Source organism: Antechinus flavipes, chromosome 3 (genome assembly GCF_016432865.1).
Source record: "Antechinus flavipes isolate AdamAnt ecotype Samford, QLD, Australia chromosome 3, AdamAnt_v2, whole genome shotgun sequence".
NCBI classification, from domain to species: Eukaryota; Metazoa; Chordata; class Mammalia; order Dasyuromorphia; family Dasyuridae; genus Antechinus; species Antechinus flavipes.
Genome location: NC_067400.1, coordinates 618,739,820 through 618,764,249, shown reverse-complemented (window position 1 = coordinate 618,764,249; position 24,430 = coordinate 618,739,820). Strand labels below are relative to the sequence as shown.

At 67.5% G+C, this 24,430-nt stretch overlaps 1 protein-coding gene across 5 annotated transcripts; it reads left to right on the top strand.

The window, feature by feature from the left end:
- The first annotated feature begins 435 nt into the window (after nt 1-435).
- CIC (capicua transcriptional repressor) lies at nt 436-24,240 on the top strand. 5 transcript variants are annotated; one of them, XM_051989500.1, is made up of 21 exons: nt 436-538; nt 5,143-7,924; nt 15,149-15,298; nt 15,504-15,738; nt 15,852-15,981; nt 16,072-16,254; nt 16,513-16,678; nt 17,651-17,850; nt 17,933-18,155; nt 18,490-18,593; nt 18,672-19,941; nt 20,519-20,706; nt 20,787-20,908; nt 20,995-21,170; nt 21,263-21,562; nt 21,751-22,079; nt 22,175-22,401; nt 22,473-22,627; nt 22,709-22,840; nt 23,014-23,145; nt 23,225-24,240. In XM_051989500.1, exons 2-21 carry the CDS (start codon nt 5,179-5,181, stop codon nt 23,689-23,691), a joined length of 7,635 nt encoding a protein of 2,544 aa, XP_051845460.1. In that variant the 5' UTR covers nt 436-538; nt 5,143-5,178; the 3' UTR covers nt 23,692-24,240. The 5 variants fall into 5 exon arrangements, with proteins under 5 accessions (XP_051845460.1, XP_051845461.1, XP_051845458.1 ...); XM_051989501.1 differs by lacking the exon at nt 436-538 and adding an exon at nt 1,250-1,396 and having other exon boundaries at nt 22,476-22,627; XM_051989498.1 differs by lacking the exon at nt 436-538 and adding an exon at nt 1,250-1,396.
- The last annotated feature ends 190 nt before the right edge of the window (nt 24,241-24,430 follow it).

The window sequence follows — 24,430 nt, the reverse complement described above, 5'->3', positions numbered from 1 at the left end:
CGGGGCTGCCTGGTAGCTCTACCACATTCGGACTTCTTCCTTTCAGGGTCAAAGGTGGAAAGAGTGGGAATCTGCAGGATCCTCTGGAGGCGGGGAGAAGAGGGAGGGAAAGAACAGTTTCCCTGCCCCCCCCCAACTTAGTACGCATGCGTAGCCTCTATTTCCCTCTCTCCCCATCTCCCCTCCTGGTGGCAACAGGGCCCTCTGCGCGGGCGCGCTGCTCTTTCGAGACCGTGGATTGGCTCCCGTCGAGGGGCCTCGTAGCCAATGGGAAGGCAGAAAGATGACATCACCTTTTTCTCTCTCCTCCCCTCCTCTTGGAACTTCCCCACTCTCGGTCGCCACAGCCGCCTCGAGGGGGCGGGGTCTGCAGCGACGAACACGGTGAGGTCATTGCACCGCCTCTCCGTCGCTGATTGGTCGCGGCAGCTCGCGGGCGGCGGTTGGTTGGCCGCGTCCTCGCGCCTCCCCTCGCGCCGCCGCCGCCGCCGCCGCCGCGGAAAGGAGCCGCCGGGCGACGCCGAAGCCGGAAAATCGGGTGAGTCTAGGGAGCCTGCGTCCGGCAGAGCCAGCATCGGGAACTGTTCTTTCGGATTCTTTCCCCATTCCCCTCCCCGGTCTTCTTCCCCTCCCCTCGTTCTCCCTCCCTCAGCCCGGCTCCTCCGAGCCCGCACCGCGCTGCCTGATGGGAATTGTAGTCCAGACCCAGCTGCCATGTACGCGCAGGCCGCCGTGGTGGACTACAACTCCCAGGAGGCATAGTGCGGCCGGCCCGGCAACAAGCTTCCGGAGCCACGCCTTCTCGAGATTTCCATTGGTCGACTTCTACCTGAGCCCCACCTCTGCGTGATCATTGGCTACTGTCCCGCACGGGGGTCGATCGACCATCCGCTGGTTACTGTATGGGGGGAGGCGAGAAGGCGGTGTAAAGTTGACGTCACTCCGAGGATTGGGGGCGGGGCAGCAAGCTCAGCTGCTGCGATTGGCGGAATCCGCCGTCGCTCGGGCCGGGGATGGGGCGGGTCTGAGGCGGCGGCCGCGATTGACGGCGGCCCTGCTGGGGGCGGGGCCGGCGGGGCGGCTGGCGTTCATTGGTCTTGCCCGGCGCCGGTCAGCGGGGTTGTGGCCGCCGATTGGCCAGCGCTGCCAGCTGTTGCAGGTCCATTCACCATTTTGTGTGTTGGAGTAAAAAAAAAAAAAAAACAAAAACGGGGGGAGCAGGGAGAGGGGGACAGAGGAACCGGAGGGGGGGCGGGAGGGAGGGAGGGAGGAGGGAACGGGCCGAGGCAAGCCGAACCGAGCCCAGCCAGCCCAACCCGGCCCTGCCCAGCCCGACCCGGCCCGGCCCAGCCTGGCCCCGCGGAGCCCAGGGAGTCCAGCCCGGACCCCCGCCCAGGTGACGGGGCGAGCTGCGGCGGGGGGCGCGGATGACATGGGGGGCTGAGTGAGGAGGGGGTTGCCGCAGGGAGAGAGGATCAGGGGTGGGGAGGGGACTGCAAAGAGGGGCTTGCTCAGGGATAAGGAGGGGGCTGCAGAGAGAGAGCACTCAGGGGTAGGAAAGGGGGCTGCAGGCAGAGGGGACCAAGGGATGGGGAGGGGGCTGCTGTAGGAAGGGGGACTCAGGGGTAGGAAAAGGGACTGCAGAGATTGGGAACTCAGGGGTGGGGAAGGGGGCTGCAGGGAGCAAGAACCCAGGGGTGGGAGGGGGCTGCAAGGGGAGAGCACCCAAGGGTGGGAGGGCTGCAGGAAGGGGACACCCAGGGATGGGAGGGGGTGAAGGGGCGGGGAGAGGCTGCAGGGAGACAGTTCTCAGCGGAGGAAAGGGCTGAGGGATGGGGAGGGGGCTGCAGGGAGAGGCACCCGGGGTGGGAGGAGGGCTGAGGAAGAGGCTGCAGGGAGGGAGGGCACTCAGGGGTGAGAAGGGGCTGCAGGGAGAGGGCATCCCCGGGTGGGGAAGGGGCTGCAGGGATGGGAGGGGGCTGCAGGGAGAGGGGACCCAGGAGGACAGAGAGGAGGGAAGAGATAACCCAGCTGAAAATGGGAGAATTTAGATGACCCTGGGGTCATGAGGATCCATGGGAAAGCGGATTGGGGGGGGAAGGAGAGCCAGGTGGGGATACCTAAAGGAAGGGGGAGACAAGGTGGGAGGCTGAAGAGAGGATGGAGAAGGGGGCGTCAACAGGAGAGGAAGTGACCGAGGGGAGGGGCCGGGGGCGGCGGGAGTGGGCAGAGTGGCGAGTCCAGGGGTGAGAGGGCGCCACAAGACAGAGCAGAGACCTGAGGGGGAGGACCCGGAGAGGGCCCGGGCCTGGCCGGGACGGAGCGAGGAGGCGTCAGGGAGGCGGGGGGCAGAGCCCCCGGGGGGCAAAAGGGCCAGTGCCCCCCACAAGGGCGGCCCGGCCTCGCCCCACCTGCTTCCTCCCCAGGCCTGAGCTGCACCCAGGGGAAGGTGGTGGCTTGGGAGAGGGGGGACTTCCCCGGGGCCTCAGGACAGACCCCGAGATCCCGGCGAGGAGAAGGGGAAGAGCGGAGAAGGCCTCGGCGGCCAGAGGGGGCCGGGGCCCGGGGCAGCGCCCTGCCCTCCCGGGATGCTTCCCGAGGCCCTGCCCGCTGCTTCCAGGCCACAGTCAAGTTTTTATTTTTATTTTTTTAAAGACAGTTCAGAAGGGGGCGGGCCCAAGTGAACGTTCAGGAAGTGTGGGTGAGGCCGGGCCGTCTGTCCCGGCGTGTCCTGGGCCTTCTCTGCTCTGTCCCTGCCTGGCCCCGGGCTCCCTCCTGAGCTGGAACCCGAGGGCCCCCAGGGGGAGGGGGGCTGCAGGGCTGGCTTCTCCTCCAGAGGCCTGAAGGGGTGTGAGAGAGTGTGAATAAGTGTGTGAGAATAAGTGTGTGTGTGAGTGTGAGTGTGTGTGTGAATAAGTGTGTGTGTGAGTGTGTGTGTGAGTGTATAAGTGTGAGTGAGTGTGTGTGTGTGTGTGTATAAATGTGTGTGAGTGTGTGTGTGTGTGAGTGTGTGTGAGAATAAGTGTGTGAGAATAAGTGTGTGTGTGTGAGTGTGAGTGTGTGTGTGTATAAGTGTGTGAGTGAGTGTGTGTGTGAGTGTATGTGTGTGAGTGTATAAGTGTGTGAGTATGTGTGTATAAATGTGTGTGAGTGTGTGTGTGAGTATAAGTGTGTGTGAGTGTATAAGTGTGTGAGTGTGTGTGTATAAGTGTGTGAGTATGTGTGTGAGTGTGTGTGAATAAGTGTGTGAGTGTGTGTGAATAAGGGTGTGTGAGTGTATAAGTGTGTGAGTGAGTATGTGTGTATAAATGTGTGTGAGTGTGTGTGAGAATAAGTGTGTGTGAGTGTATAAGTGTGTGAGTGAGTGTGTGTGTGAGTGTGTGTGTGTGTGAGAGAGTGTGAGAATGTGAGTGTGTGTGTGTGAGTGTATAAGCATGTGAGTGAGTGTGTGTGTGAGTGTGTGTGTGTGTATAAATGTGTGTGGGTGAGTGTATAAGTGTGTGAGTGAGTGTGTGTGTGTGTATGTGTGTGTGAGTGTATAAGTGTGTGAGTGAGTATGTGTGTATACGTGTGTGTGAGTGTGTGTGAGAATAAGTGTGTGAGTGTGTGAGAATAAGGGTGTGTGAGCGTGTGTGAGAGTGTGAGTGTATAAGTGTGTGAGTGAGTGTGAGTGTGTGTGAGAATAAGTGAGTGTGTGTGTGAGTGTATAAGCGTGTGAGTGTGTGTGAATAAGTGTGAGTGTATAAGTGTGTGACTGTGTATGTGAATAAGTGTGTGAGTGTGAATGAGTATGTGTGTGAGTGTGTATGTGTGTGAGAGAGTGTGAGAATGTGAGTGTGTGAGTGAGTGTATAAGCATGTAAGTGAGTGTGTGTGTGTGTATAAATGTGTGTGGGTGAGTGTATAAGTGTGTGAGTGAGTGTGTGTGTGTGTATGTGTGTGTGAGTGTATAAGTGTGTGAGTGAGTATGTGTGTATACGTGTGTGTGAGTGTGTGTGTGAGAATAAGTGTGTGAGTGTGTGTGAGAATAAGGGTGTGTGAGCGTGTGTGAGAGTGTGAGTGTATAAGTGTGTGAGTGAGTGTGAGTGTGTGTGAGAATAAGTGAGTGTGTGTGTGAGTATAAGCGTGTGAGTGTGTGTGAATAAGTGTGAGTGTATAAGTGTGTGACTGTGTGTATGTGAATAAGTGTGTGAGTGTGAATGAGTGTGTGTGTGTGAGTGTGTATGTGTGTGAGAGTGTGAGTGTATAAGTGTGTGAGTGAGTGAGTGTGAGTGTGTGTGAGAATAAGTGAGTGTGTGTGAGTGTATAAGTGTGTGAGTGTGTGTGAATAAGTGAATAAGTGTGTGACTGTGTGTATGTGAATAAGTGTATGACTGTGAATGAGTGTGTGTGTGTGAGTGTGTATGTGTGTGAGAGAGAGTGTGAGAATGTGAGTGGGAGTGGGAGCCTGTCTGGGCAGGGGGAGGCCGAGGCAGGCCGGAGTGTGTGAGCTGCGGTTGGGGGGGTGTTGGGGGCAGAGGGCTCCGTGTCCCCCCCGCGGGGCACTCAGCCTTCCTCGTCACTCTCACGGCTGCGCGCGCTTGTGAACTTCTGCCCCGGACGTGCCGCGGCCTGCTCTTCCTGAGGCCTGGAATGAGGGCGGCCCGGTGCCGGGGAGGGCACAGGCAGAGCCGTGGGGAGCGCTGGGCGGGGGTCCGGCCCTTCCAGAAAGGCCCACACGGGGCGGGGGCGCACGGCCGGGCGGAGGGTGGTGGAGGTCAGAGAAAAGTGACAGGGTTTGGGGAGCAGAGACCGGACCCCCAAAAAGCAGCGGAAGAGACTGAGACTTCACGAGACCTTGGGGCCTCAGTTTCCCCCAGAGTCGAGTGAGCACCTGCTGCTTGTGAGCATGGAGTCCCGTGTGTGGCAGCCCCAAGAGAGCGGGGGGGGGGGGGCTGGTCAGACTGAGCGGGGCCTGCTGAGGGGGTGACCTCAGCACTTATTTGGCCCCTGCTGTGTGCTCCAAAGGCAGACACCAGCCTCCCGGTGGCGCCGCGAGCAGGGAAGGCCCGGGAGACCCCGGCCCTCCCCCCTCCCCCCTGGGGGGCCCCGGCCCGAGCCCCTCCCCCCTGGGGGCTCACTCTGCCTCTCTTCCCTCCCCCAGGTCCCTACTGGAGACAGACCGAGGAAGGAGGCGAAGATGAAACCCATGAAGAAAGCGGGCGCGCTCCCCGGGCACAGCGGCAGCAGCAAGTCCCCCCCGGCCACCAGGGCCAAGGCCCAGAAGCGCCGCACGGCGGGCGAGGGGGGCCGGGACGAGGAGGACGAGCAGCAGCAGCAGCAGCAGGACGAGGAGGCGCCCCCTGCGGAGGAGGAGGAGGAGCGGCTCCCGGAGGGCGAGGCCGCCTCGGCTCAGCCGCCCCCCGCGGGACCCCCCGAGGACCCCGCGCAAGCTCTGGCGCCGGCCGAGGACCCCAAGGGGGAGGGGGAGCCCGGCCGCTGGGAGCCTTCCCTGAGCCGGAAGACCGCCACCTTCAAGTCGAGGGCCCCCAAGAAGAAGTACGTGGAGGAGCACGGCGCGGGGGGGGGCAGCGGGCCGGAGGAGCCCCCGGCCACCCCCGAGGAGGGCAGGGCCTGCGCCCTGCCGGCCCCGCCGCCCGCCTCCGCGCGGTCATCCTCCACGGACACAGCCAGCGAGCACTCGGCCGACCTGGAGGAGGAGCCGCCCGAGCCCGGCCCCCCGGCGCCCTGGCCCCCCGGCTCCGCGGGGGCCGCGGCCTGTGACCTGCGCCTGCTGCGCTCCCAGAAGGTCCTGGCGCGGCGGGACGGGCTCTTCGTGCCCGCCGTGGTGAAGCAGGTCCGGCGCAGCCAAGACCTCGGCGTGCAGTTCCCCGGGGACCGGGCCCTGACCTACTACGAGGGGGCGCTGGCCGGCGGCGTGGACGTGGTCCTGGACGCCACGCCGCCCCCCGGGGCGCTGGCCGTGGGCACCGCCGTGTGCACCTGCGTGGACCCCGGCGAGGCGGCCTACCGCGAGGGCGTGGTGGTGGAGGTGAACGCCAAGCCGGCCTCCTACAAGGTGCGCCTGAGCCCCGGGCCCCCCGCGGGGCTCCCGCTGAGCCCGCCCCCCAGGGACCCCGAGGCCGTCTGGGTGGGCCGCTCCAGCCTGCGCCTCCTGCGCCCCCCCTGGGGCCCCGAGGAACGGAGGAAGCTGCCGCCGGAGGCCGCCCCCGGGGAGCAGGGAGAGGAGCCGGCGCGGAGCCCGCCGCCCCCGCCGCCGCCGCCGCCCCCCTGCCCCCCCGGCCTGGAGCCCAAGCAGCCGGAGGACGCCGAGGTCTCCAAGATCAGCTTCGGCCAGGCGGCCCCGGAGGAGGAGGAGGAGAAGCGGCCCCCCGCCTGCGCCGCCGCCCAGCCTCTGCTGCCGCGGCCCCCGCCCCAGCTGCTCTCGCCGCCCCCCAAGTCCCCGGCCTTCGCCGGGCCCGGCCGCCCCCCCGAGCAGCCCTCCCCCGGGCAGGACGGGGCCGGGACCTCCCTGGAGCGGGGGGCGGCGCCGCCGGCCCGGGCCCGGACGCCCCTCACGGCCGCCCAGCAGAAGTACAAGAAGGGGGACGTGGTGTGCACGCCCAACGGCATCCGCAAGAAGTTCAACGGCAAGCAGTGGCGGCGGCTGTGCTCGCGCGACGGCTGCATGAAGGAGTCCCAGCGCCGGGGCTACTGCTCGCGCCACCTGTCCATGCGCACCAAGGAGATGGAGGGGCTGGCCGAGGCGGGCGCGGGCGCGGGCCCCGGGGGGGCCGCCCGCCCCCCCGCCCGCGAGGGCAGCGCCGAGTTCGACTGGGCCGACGAGACCTCGAGGGACAGCGAGGCCAGCAGCGTGGCGGCGCGCGGGGACTCGCGGCCCCGCCTGGTGGCGCCCGCCGACCTGTCGCGCTTCGAGTTTGACGAGTGCGAGGCGGCCGTGATGCTGGTGTCTCTGGGCAGCTCGCGCTCCGGGACGCCCTCCTTCTCGCCCGTCTCCACCCAGTCGCCCTTCTCCCCGGCCCCCTCGCCCTCGCCCTCGCCCCTCTTCGGCTTCCGGCCCGCCAACTTCAGCCCCATCAACGCGTCCCCCGTGATCCAGCGCACCGCCGTCCGCAGCCGGCATCTGAGCGCCAGCACCCCCAAGGCCGGCGTGCTGACCCCGCCGGAGCTGGGCCCCCACCCGCCGCCCCCCGCCCCCCGGGAGCGCCACTCCTCGGGCATCCTGCCCACCTTTCAGACCAACCTGACCTTCACGGTGCCCATGAGCCCCGGCCGGCGCAAGCCGGAGCTGCTGCCCCACCCGGGGGGGCTCGGGGGCCCCGGGGGCGCGGGGGGCCCGGACTTTCAGAAGGCCGACAGCCTGGACTCCGGAGTGGACCCCGTCTCCCACCCCCCGACCCCCTCCACGCCGGCCGGCTTCCGGGCCGTGTCGCCGGCCGCGCCCTTCCCCCGCTCCCGCCAGCCGTCCCCGCTGCTGCTGCTGCCCCCCCCGGCCGGCCTCACATCCGACCCCGGCCCCTCGGTGCGGCGGGTGCCGGCCGTGCAGAGAGACTCTCCCGTGATCGTCCGAAATCCCGACGTCCCGCTGCCTTCCAAGTTCCCCGGGGAGGTGGCCGCGGGCGGGGAGACCCGGGCCGGCGGCCAGCCCAGCAGAGCTGGGCGAGAGCACCCCGGCGCCCCCGGGGCGAACAGTGGGAAGCCGGGCCCGCCCCCGCCCCTGCCCGCCCCCGTCCCCATCAGCGTCCCCCCCGCCGGGCCGGCCGCCGTGGCTCAGCCGGGCCCGGCTTTTGGACTGGCCTCCTCACCGTTCCAGCCGGTCGCCTTCCACCCCTCGCCCACCGCCCTGCTGCCCGTCCTCGTGCCCAGCAGCTACCCTGGGCACCCCGCCCCCAAGAAGGAGGTCATCATGGGCCGGCCTGGGACAGGTAAGCGGCCCCCCAGGAGGCGGGCTGCGAAAGCGGTGCCTCGGGGGGCAAAGGGAGGGCCTGGGGGGGGGGGCGAGTAAAGGCGGGGTCCCGGGCTGGCCGGGTGCGGGGCGCCCCCTGCCTGCCCTCTGGGGCAGCTTCTTCTCGCGGTCCCCGACAGGCGCCCCCGGCCCAGCAGTGGCCGAGGGAACCGAGACCGGCAGCATGAAGGGACCTGCCGAGGGCCGGCCCCCGGTGGGAGCTCAGAGCGGGCCCCGGGCTCCGTGCGGGGAGACGGGCTGCGGGAGGCCCAGCTGGCCCCCAAGCCCCGGGGGGTGACCCCCGCTCCCTCCTCGCCACAGCCGGCCGGGGCAGGCAGGGGGCGCCCCACATTCTGTGCATTCTGGGCCCTGCTGCCGCCCCCTCCCCCAGCACCGGAACCCGGGGGGTCCGAGGCCAACAGCCGGCAGCGTCCCCCCTCCGTTCTGCATCTCCCCGGCTTTTGTCTCTGGGCCCATCTGAGGTCCGCTCCCTGGCCCGGGGCCTTTCCTCGTCCCCTCCACCCAGCTCTGGCTCTGCCCTCTCTCGCTCCTTCTGGCTCCCTCGTGTCCCCTTGGTCTCTGCAGGCCCGGGGTCTCCTTTGCATCCCCCTGTTCTTCTCTAAGGCCACTGAAAAGCCCCACCCTCCTTTCTCTTGCCCCAAACCCTGGAGGCTTCAAGGCCCCAATGGGACACTGAGGAAGAAGGTGCCCAGCCCGCTGCCCGGCCTGCCTGGCAGCTCTAGGGCTCTGTGTTGTGAGGTCCCCTTGGCACTGGGGCTCCTTTTCTAGCCTTCTCAGTGTTCCCAGCTCAGCTTTCTCCTTTCTGGGACCCTGCCCAAGGCCATTGGTCTGCCCCTCGCCCCAGCCCTGCCCATGGCCTCTGCCTGTGCCCCTCAGTCCCGTCTGTGCCCCCTGCCTGTGGCCCCTGTCTGTGCCCCTCGGCCCTGCCTGTGGCCCCTGCCTGTGCCCTCGGGCCTGCCTGTGCCCCTCAGTCCCGTCTGTGCCCTCGGCCCTGCCTGTGGCCCCCGTCTGTGCCCTCGGGCCTGCCTGTGCCCATCGGCCCTGCCTGTGGCCCCTGTCTGTGCCCTCGGCCCTGCCTGTGCCCCTCAGTCCCGTCTGTGCCCCCTGCCTGTGCCCTCGGCCCTGCCTGTGCCCCTCAGTCCCGTCTGTGCCCTCGGGCCTGCCTGTGCCCCTCAGTCCCATCTGTGCCCCCTGCCTGTGCCCTCGGCCCTGTCTGTGCCCCCTGCCTGTGCCCCTCAGTCCCGTCTGTGCCCTCGGCCCTGCCTGTGCCCCTCAGTCCCGTCTGTGCCCTCGGGCCTGCCTGCCTTTCCCGGCCGCTCTTGCCCGGCCCTCCCTCCCTCTCCTCCTTGGTGCCTCGCTCCGGGCCTGGTCTCTGCCGCCCAGCTCTCGGGGCCCGGGGCCTCTCCAGGCTGTTTGGTCTCAGGTTTCCCAGGGTCTTTGCTTCTTGCTGGGCCTCAGTTTCTCCCTTTCACGGGTCACGCCCCCGCCCGCGGGGCCCCCTCTTGCGGCCACACCTGTTCCCCGGGCGGCAGGAAGGTGGGGGGCCGCCGGAGGAGTGGGCCCGTGGCTTCCCCTTGCCCCCGCCCCGGGAGCTGCACCTGTGCCCCTCGGCCCCCGGCAGGCAGCAGATCCGGGCTGGTGGGTGGCGCCCGGTGCCCCTTGCCCTCCTGGGCCCCCGCACTTCCGAGCTCCCCGCCCAGCCTCTGGGATCAGCTCCCCAGTCCTCCGGTGGAGGAAGCTCAGGTCACCCTGGGGAGACAGCTGCCCCCCCCCACGGGAGGAAGGCAGAGGGGGTCTGGGGGGAGGTTGGTTTAGCCCAGCCCCGCATTGGGCCCGAAGGAGCCTCGGGGAGCTCTGAGTGGGGGTGTCGCGGATAACTGGGGCCCAGGTCTCCCCAATCCCAGCTGCTCTCAGGGCCACGCTGCCCCCTGCCGGCCATGGTGGGAGGTGCCGGGGAAGCCCCGCCCCGCCCTGCCCCTGTCCTGAGCCGGCAGCGGAGGGCAGCCCTTGTGCGGGGTGGGGCCCCTCGGGGACTCCGGCGTTGCGGCCCCAGGGTGCCCCCTACAGGCCCGTGTCTGGGGAGGGCTCCCCATTAACCCCGGCCGATGGGCACCCCGGCCCGGCCGGACCCTGGGCGGGGAGCTGGGCCTCCGGAGGGGGGAGGGGGAGCCCGGCCGCAGAGCGGCCCCGGTGCCAGCTGGCCCGCTCCCCCGCGCAGGCCCGCGTGGGTGTCAGGCCGGGGGCCCGGGCCGGGGCGGGCTCCCTCCTTGCCTCCTGTCACAAAGCCGCTTTGTGGGGCTTTGTGGGGCCGCGGGTGGGGGGCGGGGTTGGCGCCAGGCCAGGCAGTGAGTGGAAAATCTCGTGAGCCGCAGTCCCTGCCTGGGGGTGGGAGAGCCCCGATCGTGAGGGATGGCAGCTTCCCATCCCCCATCCCGTGCCATCCCGCTTTCCTCTGCTCTTCCATCTGTGGCCCTTCCCTCCCTCAGAACCCTCTCTCCCCATCTTGAGTTTCTTCCCATGTCTCTCCTCCCTCCCCCATCTGCCTCCTCCCCCTTCTCAGGAATTATGTAACTTTCTCTCCCATCTCTCACCTCCTTCCCCTCACTTGCCATCCCTTTCCCCCTGGTTTTTCTCTCCCCCTCCTCTGCCCCGGGGCTTCCGGGTCCCTTCCCTCCCCCCCCCGGCCTTGCCCCTTCCGTCTCCCCCGGTTTCTCCTGCCTCCCTCCCATCTCCCCTCTCCTGGCGGTCCCGGGGGCCCATGTCTCTCTCCCTCCTGCCTGGCTGAATCTTCCCCTGCTTCTCTGTTTCTCTTCACCCCCTCCCGCCTCCATCGCTTCTCCCTGAGTTACACTGACTCACCCCCACCCAAGCTATTTTTAGCCCCCAGCCCCCATCCTTTCCCAGCTCTGCCAATCCTCCCGCAGTTCCCTGGGTAACCTTGGCCCGCTGTGTACACGGTAGGTGGGATGCAGCGTGTGTACAGAAATGGGGATACTCGGCTTATTTCGGGGGAGCTCGGGGGTGGACTGGCACTCCCGAACTGGAGGGATCTGGCAGGAAGAAAGGAAAGTCGTGTGTCTCACTGAAGGAGCCCGGGATTCTGAGTCAGAGCAGCCCCCCTCAGTGCCCCGAGAAAGCTCTGACCCTGGCCTGGTGGCGGCCGGCAAGGCCCTCAGACCCTCAGCCTTCCCATCTCTCAAATGGCCTGCTTGAGGAAAGGCCTTTGGGAGCCCCCCAGGGCCCGTGGGAGAGAGAGGGCCAAGGGCCCCGCGCAGCCCGGGCCCTTTCCAGGGAGGCCTGATCCGATTGGCCGCAGAAGCCCAGGAAGGGAACTGGGCAGGCTCTGGGTTATTCTTCAGGTGCAGGTCAGGGACCTGGCCAAGGTGACAGAGCCTGCACTGGTGACTGTGTCTTCTGAGTCTAGAATCACAGAATCTTAGTCTCGCTTCTCACATTATAGAGATCAGCAAACAGAGGCCCAGAGAGTAGAGTTGAACCCAGAGCCGGTGCTTTCCCCTCTCCCCCTCCTCATTGTGTGGCCAGGGAAACGGGGAGGAGAAAGCCTTCACCGAGGGGTGCAGCCCGTGGGCTTGGGGTCCGCAGACCTGCCTGCTTGGGGCAGTCTGTCTGGGAGTCGCCTCTGCCTCTGTCTGGGCCCGGAGAGCCCCGGGGGTTCGTCTGCAGAGAGAGGGCGGAGTCCTGGCTCCCCCTTTCCCCTCCCAGGGGGGACACCTCATCTGACCCGAAGGGCCCCCCCAGGTGGGCCCCTGTTTTGGCCTGGGAGCTATGGGGGAGGGCAGAGGGAGCCGGGTCTCTCCCGGCCCCAGAGCAGCCGAGGAGGGGGAGGATTAGCTCAGGTTCTGATGCCTCCCCTCTTCCCCCTTAGAACAATGCCTGCTAAGTATAGGCCTGGCACCGTGCCCAGGGAAAGGGGGGGGGCCCTTCCCGCCCAGATTCCAAGAGGCCTTGCGAAGGCCGCTTCCCCTCCCCCGTCTGCATTTCCAGATGTTCCCCCCGGGATAGCTTTTTGGAACCCAGGGGCAGGCTGGGGGAGGGGGGCAGAGACCCCCAACCCAAGCATTCTACAGAAGGGGAATAGCAGATCCAGGGTTCCCCAGGGAAAGGATCAGGGTGGGAAAAGCCAGGCCCAGAGGCCTGTGCGTGGGTACTGTCTGGAACCTGGGCAGTAAGGAAGAGGTTAAGCTCCAGGTGGGTGACTCACCGAATGGGGAGGGGGCTGCGGGGAACAGACAGCCGGACACATCGATTTCTGGGGCTGCTAGCTGTCCCAGGGGCAGTGAGGTAATGTGAGCTGAGGAGCCTGGGGTTATGGAGGAGGGGAATGGAAGGCAGCCGCAGAGCCCCCAGCCTGGCCCGAAGTTAGCTCTCCCCTCCCCACCTGGAGACGGGGGAGGGGCTGCTCTTCGGGTCCTAGGCTCTAGGCTGGAGGCGGCCAGTGCCAGGGCCTTCGATCCCCCTCCCCATCTCTGGTTCATACCCGTCACACAGCCCTAGGGCTCTGGCCACGGTGGGCACCTCTGCTAGTGTTTGGCCGCGTGCCCACGGGGCTCTGTGCCATTTCACGGGGTACTGAGATAGCCCCTTGCCCTCACTCAACTGCTGCAGCAGCCCCCTCTAGGAAGGCAGTCTGCGGCAAAGGGGTCCCTGCCCTGGGCAGCCGGGGTGGGTGGGCAGCAGAGGGAAGTAGGAGGGGCTCTGATTCCTTCAACTACTCCAGGGCCTCAGTCTACCCCGAAAAACCACTGGGTTACTGGTACCCCCTGGGGGGGCCTCGACCCCCTGGGGAACCGAGGAGGAGGAGGAGGAGCCTCCGTCATTAAGAGGCCTTGGTTTCCCCTTTGTGAACAAGCCAGCAGCACCGGCTAGCCCCGGGGTGTTGGTCGTGGTCCAGGGCAGGGCTGGAGAGATCGGAGGGTCTGTGAGTTCAGAGGGGAAAGAAGCAACTTCGTTTCCACTAAGCTTCGCTTTCCTTTGCCGCCCTCTTGTTTTATTGGTGCATTTAGACGAGGATTCTGAGTAGTCCTTGGGCTCGCCCAGGCTAAGACCCGCTGCTTCTAGGCCAACTTCGCCAATCTCAAGGCGAGCCAACGGGGCTCGGACCCTGGAGAGTCTCGCTCATCAGGGCCCCGGAGCCCTCCCCCAGTCCGCGCGCTCCGCTCCACACTGCTCGTGCGTGCGTGGTCCCCGGCTGGGCGCCCATGTGCGTGTGTTTGTTTGCGTGCGTGCGTGCGTACGTACGCACAGATCGAAGAGGGAGAAAGGCGGGGAGGGCCTCTCTGGGCTCGGCTGGCCCGGCCCCGCTGCCGCCGCCGCAGCCAGGCAGCCAGCAGTGCGCCCTGGGGGCCGCCCGGCCCCGCCCCGCCTGGCCCCGCCCCAGCTGGCTCCCTGCCTTTGCTGCAGTGCGCCCTCCCAACCCCCTCCAGCCCCGCCCCGCCCGGCCGAGCTCGGACCAACCAGCGTCCGCCCGCCCTGCCCTCATTTGCATGTGACTGACGTTTCTCCTCCCCCCCACCCAATGGGGGTGGGCGCGGTGGGGCCTGACCCGCGCGCGGCGGCGGCGGCCAATGGGCGCGCCGCTCGGGGGCCGGGCCTGCGCGGAAGGCCCCTCGGGGCGGGCGGGGGCCGCGGCGGGGGGGTTAAGGGGGGAGTGAGTGAGTGAGTAGTAGTGGCGGGGCGGGGAGAAGGCGGCAGCGGCTGCTCTTGCTCCCTCGCTCGCTTTCTTGTTCGCGCGGACGTCGCGAACCTGCCCGACGGAGGGCAGGGCCGGCCGGCAGTCGGGAGGGCGAGGCAGAAGCAGCTGTAGCGGCGGCCGACGCCGCGCCCTCCCCGCGGGCTGAGGGAGCCGTTAGCCGCGGTCCGAGGCCACCAGAGGGGAAGAGGCGGCGGCAACAGCGGCGGCAGCTCCGGGCGGAGGGGGGGGGGGTGGCCGTCAGTGCGCGTGCGCGCGCCTGTCAGCGCGGGCGGAGGCGGTGCGCGATGCCCCAGGCCCCGGCCCCGGCCCCGTGACGGCCCCCGCGCGGGGGGGAGGGGGGCACGGGAGGGGGCGGGGCCGGCGCGCGCTCGCTCGCTCGCGCCGGGCCCCGCCCCCTCCCCCCCTCCCTCCCCGGAGAGCGCAGGCGCGCGCCCGGCCGAGACCCCCCGCGCGGGGCGGGCCGGGCGGGGGAGGGGGGGCATGCGGCGGCGGCCTCCCGCTCCCCCCGGGCCCGGGCGGCGGCGGCGGAGGAGGAGGAGGAGGCGGCGGCGGAGGCGGCGCCGAGAGCCAGAAGGAGGCGGCGGGCGGTGAGCGGCCCGGAGCCCGCGCGGGACCATGTACTCGGCCCCCCGGCCACTACCCGCGCCCGGCGCCGCCGCCCCCCGCGGCCTCGGCATGTTCGGTCAGTGCCTCCCCACCCCCACCCTGCAGGGGGGGAATGGGGGGCCGGGGTCCCTCTTACGTCGCCGGGCGGCCCGCGCTGGCCAGCCCTTGTCAGTGGGAACTTTGCTGGCAGGGTCCCGAATAGGGGCATGAGCGGGGCCGATACCCGGACCCCCCTTCCTGAAGTTGAACCCCCACTTCCCTCCCCCCGCTAGGCCGGGGGAGGGGAATGATGGGTAGGAAACACCTGGGCCAGGGATCCCCTCCCCCACGGGGCAGAGGCTGACTCTGTCGACCTCCCCATTGTCTGGTCTCCCCCCCTGCTCCGGTCTTGCCCGACCGGACCGGACTCAGGCTCTTGACACTGAAGAGCCCTGCTCTGGGTACCCAAAAGGGAGTCTGGGGGTGTTCCTTGAGCCCCCTAGACTTGGGGACACTTCGGGCCTTGTTATGTCCCAGATGACAGCTGTGGGAGGGAAAAGGGAGGCCGAGCCTCCTCCCCCACTGCTGGGGAATGTGGGGGGAGGGGCTGCTGGTAAATGGGCTAAGAAGTGCCCTTCTCGGAGCAGAGTCAGGGAGGCTGGGAGAGCTAGGAGAATGGCCAGCTGCCCCAGTGCCCGTGGAGGCTCCGAGGAATCTCCTGCCCGGGACCCGGGTTGGAACAGAAGCAGGAAGCTGTATTTAGGGGAAAGGGACACAGAGAGTTATAGAGAAGGGGAACCAGTCATGGGAGGGACTGGAAGGTGTGCTGCCTCCCTTGTACCTCACTGTACCCCCCACCCGCTTTTTCTCTCTCCTTCCTGGCAGTGTGGACAAATGTGGAGCCACGCTCAGTGGCCGTATTTCCCTGGCACTCGCTTGTCCCATTCCTGGCACCCAGCCAGCCTGACCCTTCTGTTCAGCCCAGTGAGGCCCAGCAGCCAGCCAGCCACTCTGTCTCCTCTAGCCAGAGCAAAGGTAAGGTGCTTCTGGACTCGAATGGGGGGGGGGGACCCTCTTTCCCAAGCATTGTAACAGGTTTGGGGTATCAGCTTGACCCATATTTTCCTTTTTGTTCATCCTAGTGGCACTTGAGCAAATAGCCCTGGTTTAGTTTTTTTTTTTTTTTTTTTTTGCCGGCAGGACTGGCTTTAACAAGTATTTATAATTCTCCATTTTTAAGAGCCCGCAGAGTCCGCGGCAGTAGCCCACGAGCAATGCTCCAGTGGGACAGGAGGCCCAGAATCTGGACGGCCACCTGGGGCTACCTGCCCCGAGAGCCCAGCTCCCGGCCCTCCCCAAGCCCCTGGGGCTTCCGAAGGCAGCAAGGTTCCACCTCAGCATTCTGAGGAGGAAGGCCCCGGGCCTACCGGGGAGAGCCGGCTGGATAGCGAGACTGAGAGTGACCACGATGACGCGTGAGTCTGTTGGGAGTGGGTCAGTCTCCTAGAATGGGCCCTGGAGAGGGGAAAGGGAAAGAGATCGGGGAGGTGGGCTTGAGACCGTCATCTAGCTCTCCCCAATTCTACAGGTTCCTCTCTATCATGTCTCCTGAGATCCAGTTGCCACTCCCACCAGGAAAACGCCGGACACAGTCCCTCAGCGCCTTGCCCAAGGAGAGGGACTCTTCCTCCGAGAAGGATGGGCGCAGCCCCAACAAGGTCCTCTAGACGTCCCCTTTGCCCAGCTCACAGGTTGCCTTCATTGACTGCCCCGGCCTGACCCATGTCCTCTCTGTTGTCTGCCCTCAGAGGGAGAAGGATCACATCCGACGGCCCATGAACGCCTTCATGATATTCAGCAAGCGACACCGGGCCCTGGTGCATCAGCGCCACCCAAACCAGGATAACCGGACCGTCAGCAAGATTCTGGGCGAGTGGTGGTATGCTCTGGGACCCAAGGAGAAACAGAAGTACCACGATCTGGCCTTTCAGGTAACTCCGGTCTCTTGCCCCTTCCCCAGTAAAAGGCCAAGAGGAAGTTCAGCCCTGAGTCCCGAGCAGGCAGGAAATACCTCTGGTGGCGGAGACTCCACCCGAGCCCAGGCTGGGGGCCCAGAACCTGCTGGTTGTCCCTCCCGTCCCCGCCCACTTCCTCTCTCCGCTCCTCCCCGCCTTTGGCTCCTCTGTGGCTCTCCTGTCCTGGCCTCCTGGTCCCCCTCACCCCAGCGTCCCTGCTGCTCGCCCTGCCAGGTGAAGGAGGCCCACTTCAAGGCCCACCCGGACTGGAAATGGTGCAACAAGGACCGGAAGAAGTCAAGCTCAGACGCCAAGCCCGTGGCCCTCGGCCTGGCGGGAGGTCCCAAGGAGATGCGAGAGCGCAGCATGTCCGAGACCGGCACGGCAGCCGCCCCTGGAGGTGGGTCCCACAGAGTCCCCGGACATCCTAGCGGGCCAGGACCCAGAGAAGGGCACCTTCGAGAGGGGGACACACCCTCGTACATCCTTACCTAAGGAGGGGCTGGGGGGGGGGGGCGCGCCGCGGCTCCAGGCCCCGGGCCTGCCCTCCTTTCTCTCTGCAGCTCCCTTCCAGTTTCCCTCCTACAGCCTCAGTAGCCGGCTCCTTCCTACGGCTCCCATTCACCCCTCCCCCCGCCCGGTGTGTGGGCTGCCCTCCCGAGCTCTCCCGTCAAACACCCTCTCCTGCCCTTATTTCAGTCCATTTGGGGTGTAGCAAAAACAGACTTATTTTCAGAGTCCGAAAACAGATTTCTCTGGTTTTGGGGGGATGAGACTGGCACCTTACTCATACAATATGAGTGTAGGCCTTGCCCTGTCTGCCCCACCAGGGGGTCGTGAGAAAAGGGCGCTATTAAAAGTGGTGAAGAAATAGATGTCCCTGTTTGTCTTTTTCCTTCCCCTTTCCTCTCTGGGAACAACGTGACTTTTAATTTATTTGTTTGGAATGGGCTTAAGTGGCTTGCCTGGGGTCACACAGCTAATAAATGTTTGAGGGTAGACTTGAACTCGGAGCTGCTTCTGGGGGTGGTGCTCCCCCACCACGCTACCTGCCTGCCCCCACAGCATTATGGGTAAAGGTTGGGGACCTGGAGTCTGGAAGAGTTTTTTGGGGGAGGGAGGGGTGTGTGTACAGACGTCTGTCCTTCGCAACTAGTGTGGAACTACCCCCTCCTGCCGAACCCCTGTGGAACGCCCTGGAACAGTGGGAGGGGATGTCCAGAGAGCCTCGTGGTCCTGGGATGCTGGGCTCCGCCAGCGGGGCAGGGGGTCTCGGATGCCCCACCGCCGGAGAGGTCGGGGCTGGGGGGGAAGGCTCGGCCCTCGCGCCCGAGGTCTCTCTGGCTCTGACTCGGCTTTCTTCCCCGCACAGTCTCGTCAGAGTTACTGTCGGCAGCAGCCCAAACCTTGCTGGGCACGGAGGTCAAGACCCCGGCCTCTGGCCCTGGGACCGCAGAACGGCTCCACGCCGCGGGGCCCGGCCCCACCAGGCCTCGAGCGTTCTCCCACAGTGGTGTGCACGGCTTAGACGGGGGTGAGCCGGACAGCCAGGCGCTGCAGGAACTCACCCAGGTACAGCCGGGGGGAGGCCCCCCCGAGGGCCAGCGCCGGCAGGACTCCAGCAGCCAACCCCGTGTCTCCCCCCTCCCCGCAGATGGTGTCGGGTCCAGCTCCCTACACGGGACCGAAGCCTGCACCTCAGTATGGAGGCCCGGGGCCTTTTGCCACTCCCAGCGAGGGCGGAACCTTGGCGGGCGGGCGGCCCCCGATGCTGCCGGCGCGGCCGTCCCGCTCCCAGCGCACGGCCAGCGAAGACATGACCAGCGACGAGGAGCGGATGGTCATCTGTGAGGAGGAAGGCGACGATGACGTCATCGGTGAGGGGGCCTGGGCGCCCCGGGGAGGGTGGGGGCCCCATCCTGCTCTCTCTCCGTGCCCCCCGCCCCAGGTGCGTCTTGGGGGGCAGGCCTGTGTTTTCACGCGCTAAGTCCTCTTTCCTGAGTTCTTCCTGTGAGCCCCTGCTTAGCCCGGGCCCCCAGGCCTGCTTCTTGGTGAGGAGGGGCCAGAGGGAGCACTTCCCAGCCTGCCCTCCTCCTCAGCCCCCACGCCCGAGACCCTGTTACCAGCCGACACGGGAGGAAAGTGGGGGGGCTTGGGCTTTGGCCCCGGGGAGAGGCTCACCGGCGGCTTCTTTGCTCCTCTGCTTCTAAGCGGACGACGGCTTCGGCAGCGCCGACATCGACCTGAAGTGCAAAGAGCGGGTGACGGACAGCGACAGCGAGGACAGCTCCGGGGAGGACCCCGAGGGCGCCAAGGTGAGGCGCCCCGGCCGGCCCGGGAGGGCGGGGCCCGGCCACAGAGCCCTCCTTCACCCTGGTGCCTTCTCCCCCCAGGGCTTTGGCAGGAAGTTGTTCTCACCTGTGATCCGGTCATCCTCTTTGTCTACTGCCTTCACTCACTGCCGCCCACCCCTGGAGTCTGAACCCCCCGGAGCCCCTGACCCATCTTCAGCTTTTTCCAAGGGCTACGGGCCCACGCCATCCTCCTCCTCCTCCTCCTCTTCCTTCCAGTTGGCCCCCGGGACCTTCAAGACCCAAGAGTCTGGTCGAGGTGTTGCCACAGGGCCTCTTCGTGCCCAGCACTCGGTCGGGGGAGGCCCCCTGCCTCCTAAAGCCCGATTTCCTCCTGTGGACCCAAATGCTTATCGGCGCAAGCGGCCAGAGAGCACGGGAGGGCCGGAGCCCCCTGGATCCCAGTCCTTCCCCAGCCCCTCGGTCATCGCCTCGCCTTCTGGAGGGGGTGTCCTGCAGGCCTTAGTGCTGCCCCCCGGGGGCAGCCTGTACCCAGCCAAGGATCCCCCCGAGCGGGATGGGAGCGCAGCTGCCCGACTGCCGTCGGCCACGGTGCTGGTGACGGCCCCTGCCTCGCTGGGGAGTGGAGGACTCGCCTATGGAGCCCCCCCAGCCCCCCCACGCCCCGCTCCAACTGTGGTGACCAATGTGGTCCGGCCGGTCAGCAGCACCCCGGTGCCCATTGCTTCCAAACCCTTCCCTGGGGCGGGGCGAGGTGAGGGATCACCGGCCGAAGGAGGTGCCAAAGGGGAGGCGGGGGCTGGTCCCCGAGCACCAGGGGGCTCTCCGCTCGGTATCGGTCTGGTCTACACCGATAAAAAGCAAGCAGCCCCTACGGCCCCGCATCTGGTGGCAGGGCCCCTTCTGGGGGTGGGCAAGGCCCCCGCTGCCGTGACCAACCTTCTTGTGGGCACCCCGGGATATGGTGCCTCTGCCCCTCCGGCTGTGCAGTTCATTGCCCAAGGACCGCCCGGTGGAGGTGGGGCAGCAGCTGCAGCAGGGCCCCCCACTGGCAGTGGCCCTAATGGCCCTGTGCCCCTGGGCATCTTGCAGCCCGCCCCTCTAGGCAAACCTGGGGGCATCACCCAGGTGCAGTACATTCTGCCCACCCTGCCCCAGCAGCTGCAAGTGGCCCCAGCCCCGACGGTGCCTGGGCCCAAAGCCGCAGCTGTCGGGGGATCGGGCCCCACGGCCAGCATCCGCTTTGCCCTGCCACCAGGAACTGCCACCAATGGGAAGGTCCTGGCACCAGCCACCCCGGCCCCTGGGATTCCCATCCTGCAGCCAGTGCCCTCTGCCGCACCCCCCAAAGGTGAGGGGTCGGAGGGGGAGCTGAGGACAGGAACGTTAATGATGGTGGCAGAGAGCTTGGGGACGTGGCGGGCGGGCTCGGTTACACGAGGCGAGGGCACGACCGCTAGGGAGGGCCCGGACGTAGGCGTGGCGGCTGCTGCTAGGTGGGCCCGGGCGGGGGTTCCCTTGATAAAAGATCCAAAAGTCTGAGTGGGCCGGGAGCTCTATCGTAGAAGCCCCCGGTGAGGCGCGGCATCCCGGCCAGTCCGGCGGTCTGCGCCACAAGCTGGGCCCTCCGGGACAGCCAGGCGCTAGTCATCTCCGGCCCGGTGGGAGCCGATCCAGGGGAGGGTGGCCTCGAAGGGCCCATAACCCGGAGGCCCGGGCCCGCGGGAACTGTGGTCAGTCGCCTGCCCCACAACGGGCCGGGGAGCAAGGGGCCCGCTGGGTCATTAGCCGAAGGTGTCCGGCCCGATGCTCTTGGGGTTCCAAGGACCGAATCTCCTTTTCTGAGTGTCGGGGCCGGGGAAGAGTCAGGGTGAGGGGAGGAGGAAGGTGGCCTTCCTCAGCCCCCCACTCCCTCTCTTCCCCTTCAGCCCAGTCAGTGTCTCCAGTGCAGGCCCAGCCCTCGGCAGGCTCCACCCAGCTGCTGCCCGGGAAGGTCCTGGTGCCCCTGGCGGCACCTGGCGTGGCGGTGCGAGGCGGGGGAGCCAGCCAGTCTCTGCCCTTGGTGAGCCCACCCTTCTCTGTGCCAGTGCAGAACGGAGCCCAGCCATCTAGCAAGGTAAGTGGCCGGGCCTGGGGCGGGCACCGGGGGCATGGCCTTGGGACCAGGGCAACCGCCCTTCCTCTTATCTCCTGCAGATCATCCAGCTCACCCCGGTGCCGGTGACCACCCCCGGCAGCCTGGTGCCCCCGCTCAGCCCGGCCACCCTGCCCAGCCCTGCCTCCCAGTCCCAGAAGGTCATTCTGCCCTCTTCCACCAGGTAATTGGTGAGGTGGGGTGGGGGCGTGGGGGGACCAGGGGCCCGGGAGCCCCAGCTCACCTGCCTCGGTTGGTTTTCCCGGGCAGGATAACCTACGTGCAGTCGGCCGCCGGGCACGCCCTGCCCCTGGGCCCCGGCTCCTCCTCCAGCCAGAGCGCGGCTCCCGGCACGCCGGCCTCCTACGGGCCGGCCAGCTCCGTGGCCCTGGGCTTCACCACCATCGGGCCCAGCGGTCCTGCCATAGTCCAGCCCCTGATCTCAGGTGAGGGGGACGGGCAGAGAGGGGCTGAGGGCGGCGTTTCGCAGAGGGTCGTGGTCCCTCCTACGTTCTGACCTGCTCCCTCTCTCCTCCAGGCCAAGCCCCGCTTCTGGCCCCAGGCCAGGTTGGCGTGTCACCAGTCCCCAGCCCCCAGCTGCCGCCAGCCTGCACTGGGGGTCCCGTCATCACAGCCTTCTACCCTGGCGGGCCAGGGGGCCCCTCAGCCATGCCCCTCCCTCAGCCAACCCCACCAGCCCCCGCCCCCCCGGGTCTCGTCTATACCGTGGCCACCAGTGCTGCCCCACCTGCTGCCATCCTGCCCAAGGGCGGGGCACCCGCTCCTCCGGCCCCCACTGCCTCTCAGACCCCTACTAGTCCTTTCCCCAGTGCCACAGGTGGGTGATGGGCCCGGCCCGGAGGCCTGGGGAGAAGGGGGGCCGGGGATTTCAGAGACGGGAACGGGGAGGTGACCCTGGCCAGGGGGAGCCCCGCGCGGCAGGCGGAGCCAGTCACCGGAGCGAGGCGTGGACAGGAAGGGTCCAGGCTCACGGTCGCATCCCGGACGTTTCTCTTCTCTCGACAGGCTCTGTGGCTTACAGCTTGGTGACCCCGAAAGCCCAGCGCCCCCCACCCAAGCCCCCACAGAAAGTGAAGGCGGCCATCGCCAGCATCCCCGTGGGGTCCTATGAGTCGGGGGTCCCTGCCCGGCCGGGTCCCGTCCCCCGGCAGGCTGCGGAGCAGAGCGCCACCAGGGAGGTGCCCCCAGAGGCGGAGGCTGACGGTCGGCCGGCCACCCCCGCGCCCCCACCTCCCCCGGAAAATTGGGTTCCGCCCGGCCGGGAGAGCTCACGGGCCAGCCCTCCCCCAGGCCCGCCCGCCGAGGATCGGACAGGAGTCAAGGCACCGGAAATGGTGAGGGGGCGGGGGGCGGGGGCCCCGGCCTGTTCCGTTGCCTCGCAGTCACATGCCTTTGGGCAGATCCGAGCTCACTCTGCTGCTCCCCCCAGGCCGGCAAGATTCCCAGCTCCCCTGATTGGCGGATTCCAGCCCTGGCACTGGAGAGCCGCAGCGAGCCCCCGGCTCCGCCCAGCCCAGCCCCCGCCCCTGGGGGCAGCGAAGGGGGTGGCGGGCGGCCTCCCGGGACCGGGGACACCCCAGAGCGGAAGGAAGCCCCCAGCAAGAAGGTGAAGGTTCGGCCTCCTCCGCTGAAGAAGACCTTTGACTCGGTGGACAAGTGAGTGTGCAGCGGCGGATGGGGGAGGGGGGCGGCCGGCGGGCGGGGGCTTGACACTGGCCATCCTCCAGCAGGGTCCTCTCGGAGGTGGACTTCGAGGAGCGCTTCGCGGAGCTGCCCGAGTTCCGGCCGGAGGAGGTGCTGCCCTCGCCCACGCTGCAGTCGCTGGCCACCTCCCCCCGCGCCATCCTGGGCTCCTACCGGAAGAAGAGGAAGAACTCGACGGGTGAGGGCCCCCCCACGGCCTGGCCCGCCCTGTGGCTCGGGGGGGCGGGCTCCCCCCTCACACCGCTCCCCTCTCCCCCAGACCTGGACTCAGCCCCAGAGGACCCCACCTCCCCCAAGCGCAAAATGAGGCGTCGTTCGAGCTGCAGCTCCGAGCCCAACACGCCGAAGAGCGCCAAGTGCGAGGGCGACATCTTCACCTTTGACCGCACCGGTGAGCCCGGGGTCAGGGCCGGCGGGGGCGGGGCGCCAGGGTGGGGGCCTGCTGGGTGGGGGTGGGGGTCGGGGCCGGCGGGGGAGGGGCGCCAGGGTGGGGGCCTGCTGGGTGGGGGTCGGGGCCGGCGGGGGAGGGGCGCCAGCCCCTGACCTGGCCCTGCTTGGCCGCAGGCACGGAGGCGGAGGACGTGCTGGGGGAGCTGGAGTACGAGAAGGTGCCCTACTCGTCGCTGCGCCGCACCTTGGACCAGCGGCGCGCCCTGGTCATGCAGCTCTTCCAGGACCACGGCTTCTTCCCCTCGGGTGAGCTGGCGGGCAGGGGGGGAGGGGGACGCCGTCCCGGGCCGGACCCCCGCTCACCGTGCTGTCCGTCCCTTCCCAGCCCAGGCCACGGCCGCGTTCCAGGCGCGCTACGCAGACATCTTCCCCTCCAAAGTGTGTCTCCAGCTGAAGATCAGAGAGGTCCGGCAGAAGATCATGCAGGCGGCAACCCCCACAGAACAGCCTCCCAGTGGGGAGGCCCCTGGCCCCGGGCCTCCCCCGCCAGCGCAGGGACCGCTCCCCCGCCCCCCACCGAGGGCCCCGACTCACCCTCCCCTGCTCCGGACTCCTCGTCCTCCGTCCCTTTGGCCGCCCCTCCCCAAGCCTCGGAGCCAGCACCCAGTGACGCCGGCTGGGACGGGGCCGGCCAGCCTTCCCCTCCCCCGCCCGGACCCTCCCCGGGGGGCAGGTGAGGGGTCCGCAGGGGAATATCATCCCCCAAGAGGAGACAGACGGCCCCGAGCTGGCCCCGGGCACGGCGGTGCAGGGGGCGGAAAGCTGGGGGGGAGGGGGGAGCCCCGTATGTGAAGCCTCTCTCCAGTGAACGGAGGAGTAAGGTCCCCTCCTCCCACTGCTCCCCTCCCTGGGATCTGGGGGGGCGGCGGTGGGCAGAGGGGGGACTCCGGCCCCCGCGGAGCCCCTGTACATAACCTGGAGTTTGTTACCTTTCGAATCTTTTCACTCTACTTTATGCAAAATGGCTCATGAGGGCAGGACTGCCGGAGGGAAAGCTGGGAGCCCCCTTCCCCCCGGGGGCCGCTGGGGAGATAGCCCAGAACTGAGGGTAGTGGCGCCCACTTCTCTCTCTCCCCTCCCTCAAGGGGCTGGACTCAGGTTAGTTTGGGGGTAGGGGTGGAGGATCAGGCCGGGGGGGCTCCTGCACTTTGGCCCGAGGTGGGGGGCAGGCAGGGTGTGCCCCTTTCCTCCTCACCTGCTCCCCCACCAGGCTGTACTTTCTAAGAAGGCAATTTCCCTGTCCCCCACCCCCATCCCTGGAACAATACATGTTGATCATGTGCAATATTTCTTACTGTGCCGAGAAGCCTCGAAGACCGAGATTAAAGCTGTTTTAACACACGTGTCTGACGGCCTGGGACCCGGGGCACAGGGGAGGACAAAGGGCCCGGGTTCCCCTGCGAAGCGGCAGCTTCGCCATCCGTCACCTACCCTGGAGAAGCCCTTTGTCCTTCGGCCCTCCGGGTCGTGGTGGCCGGCCCGGGACCCGGCTTGCGGGGTGACCCGGCCCGGTGTGGGCCCCTGATGCCCA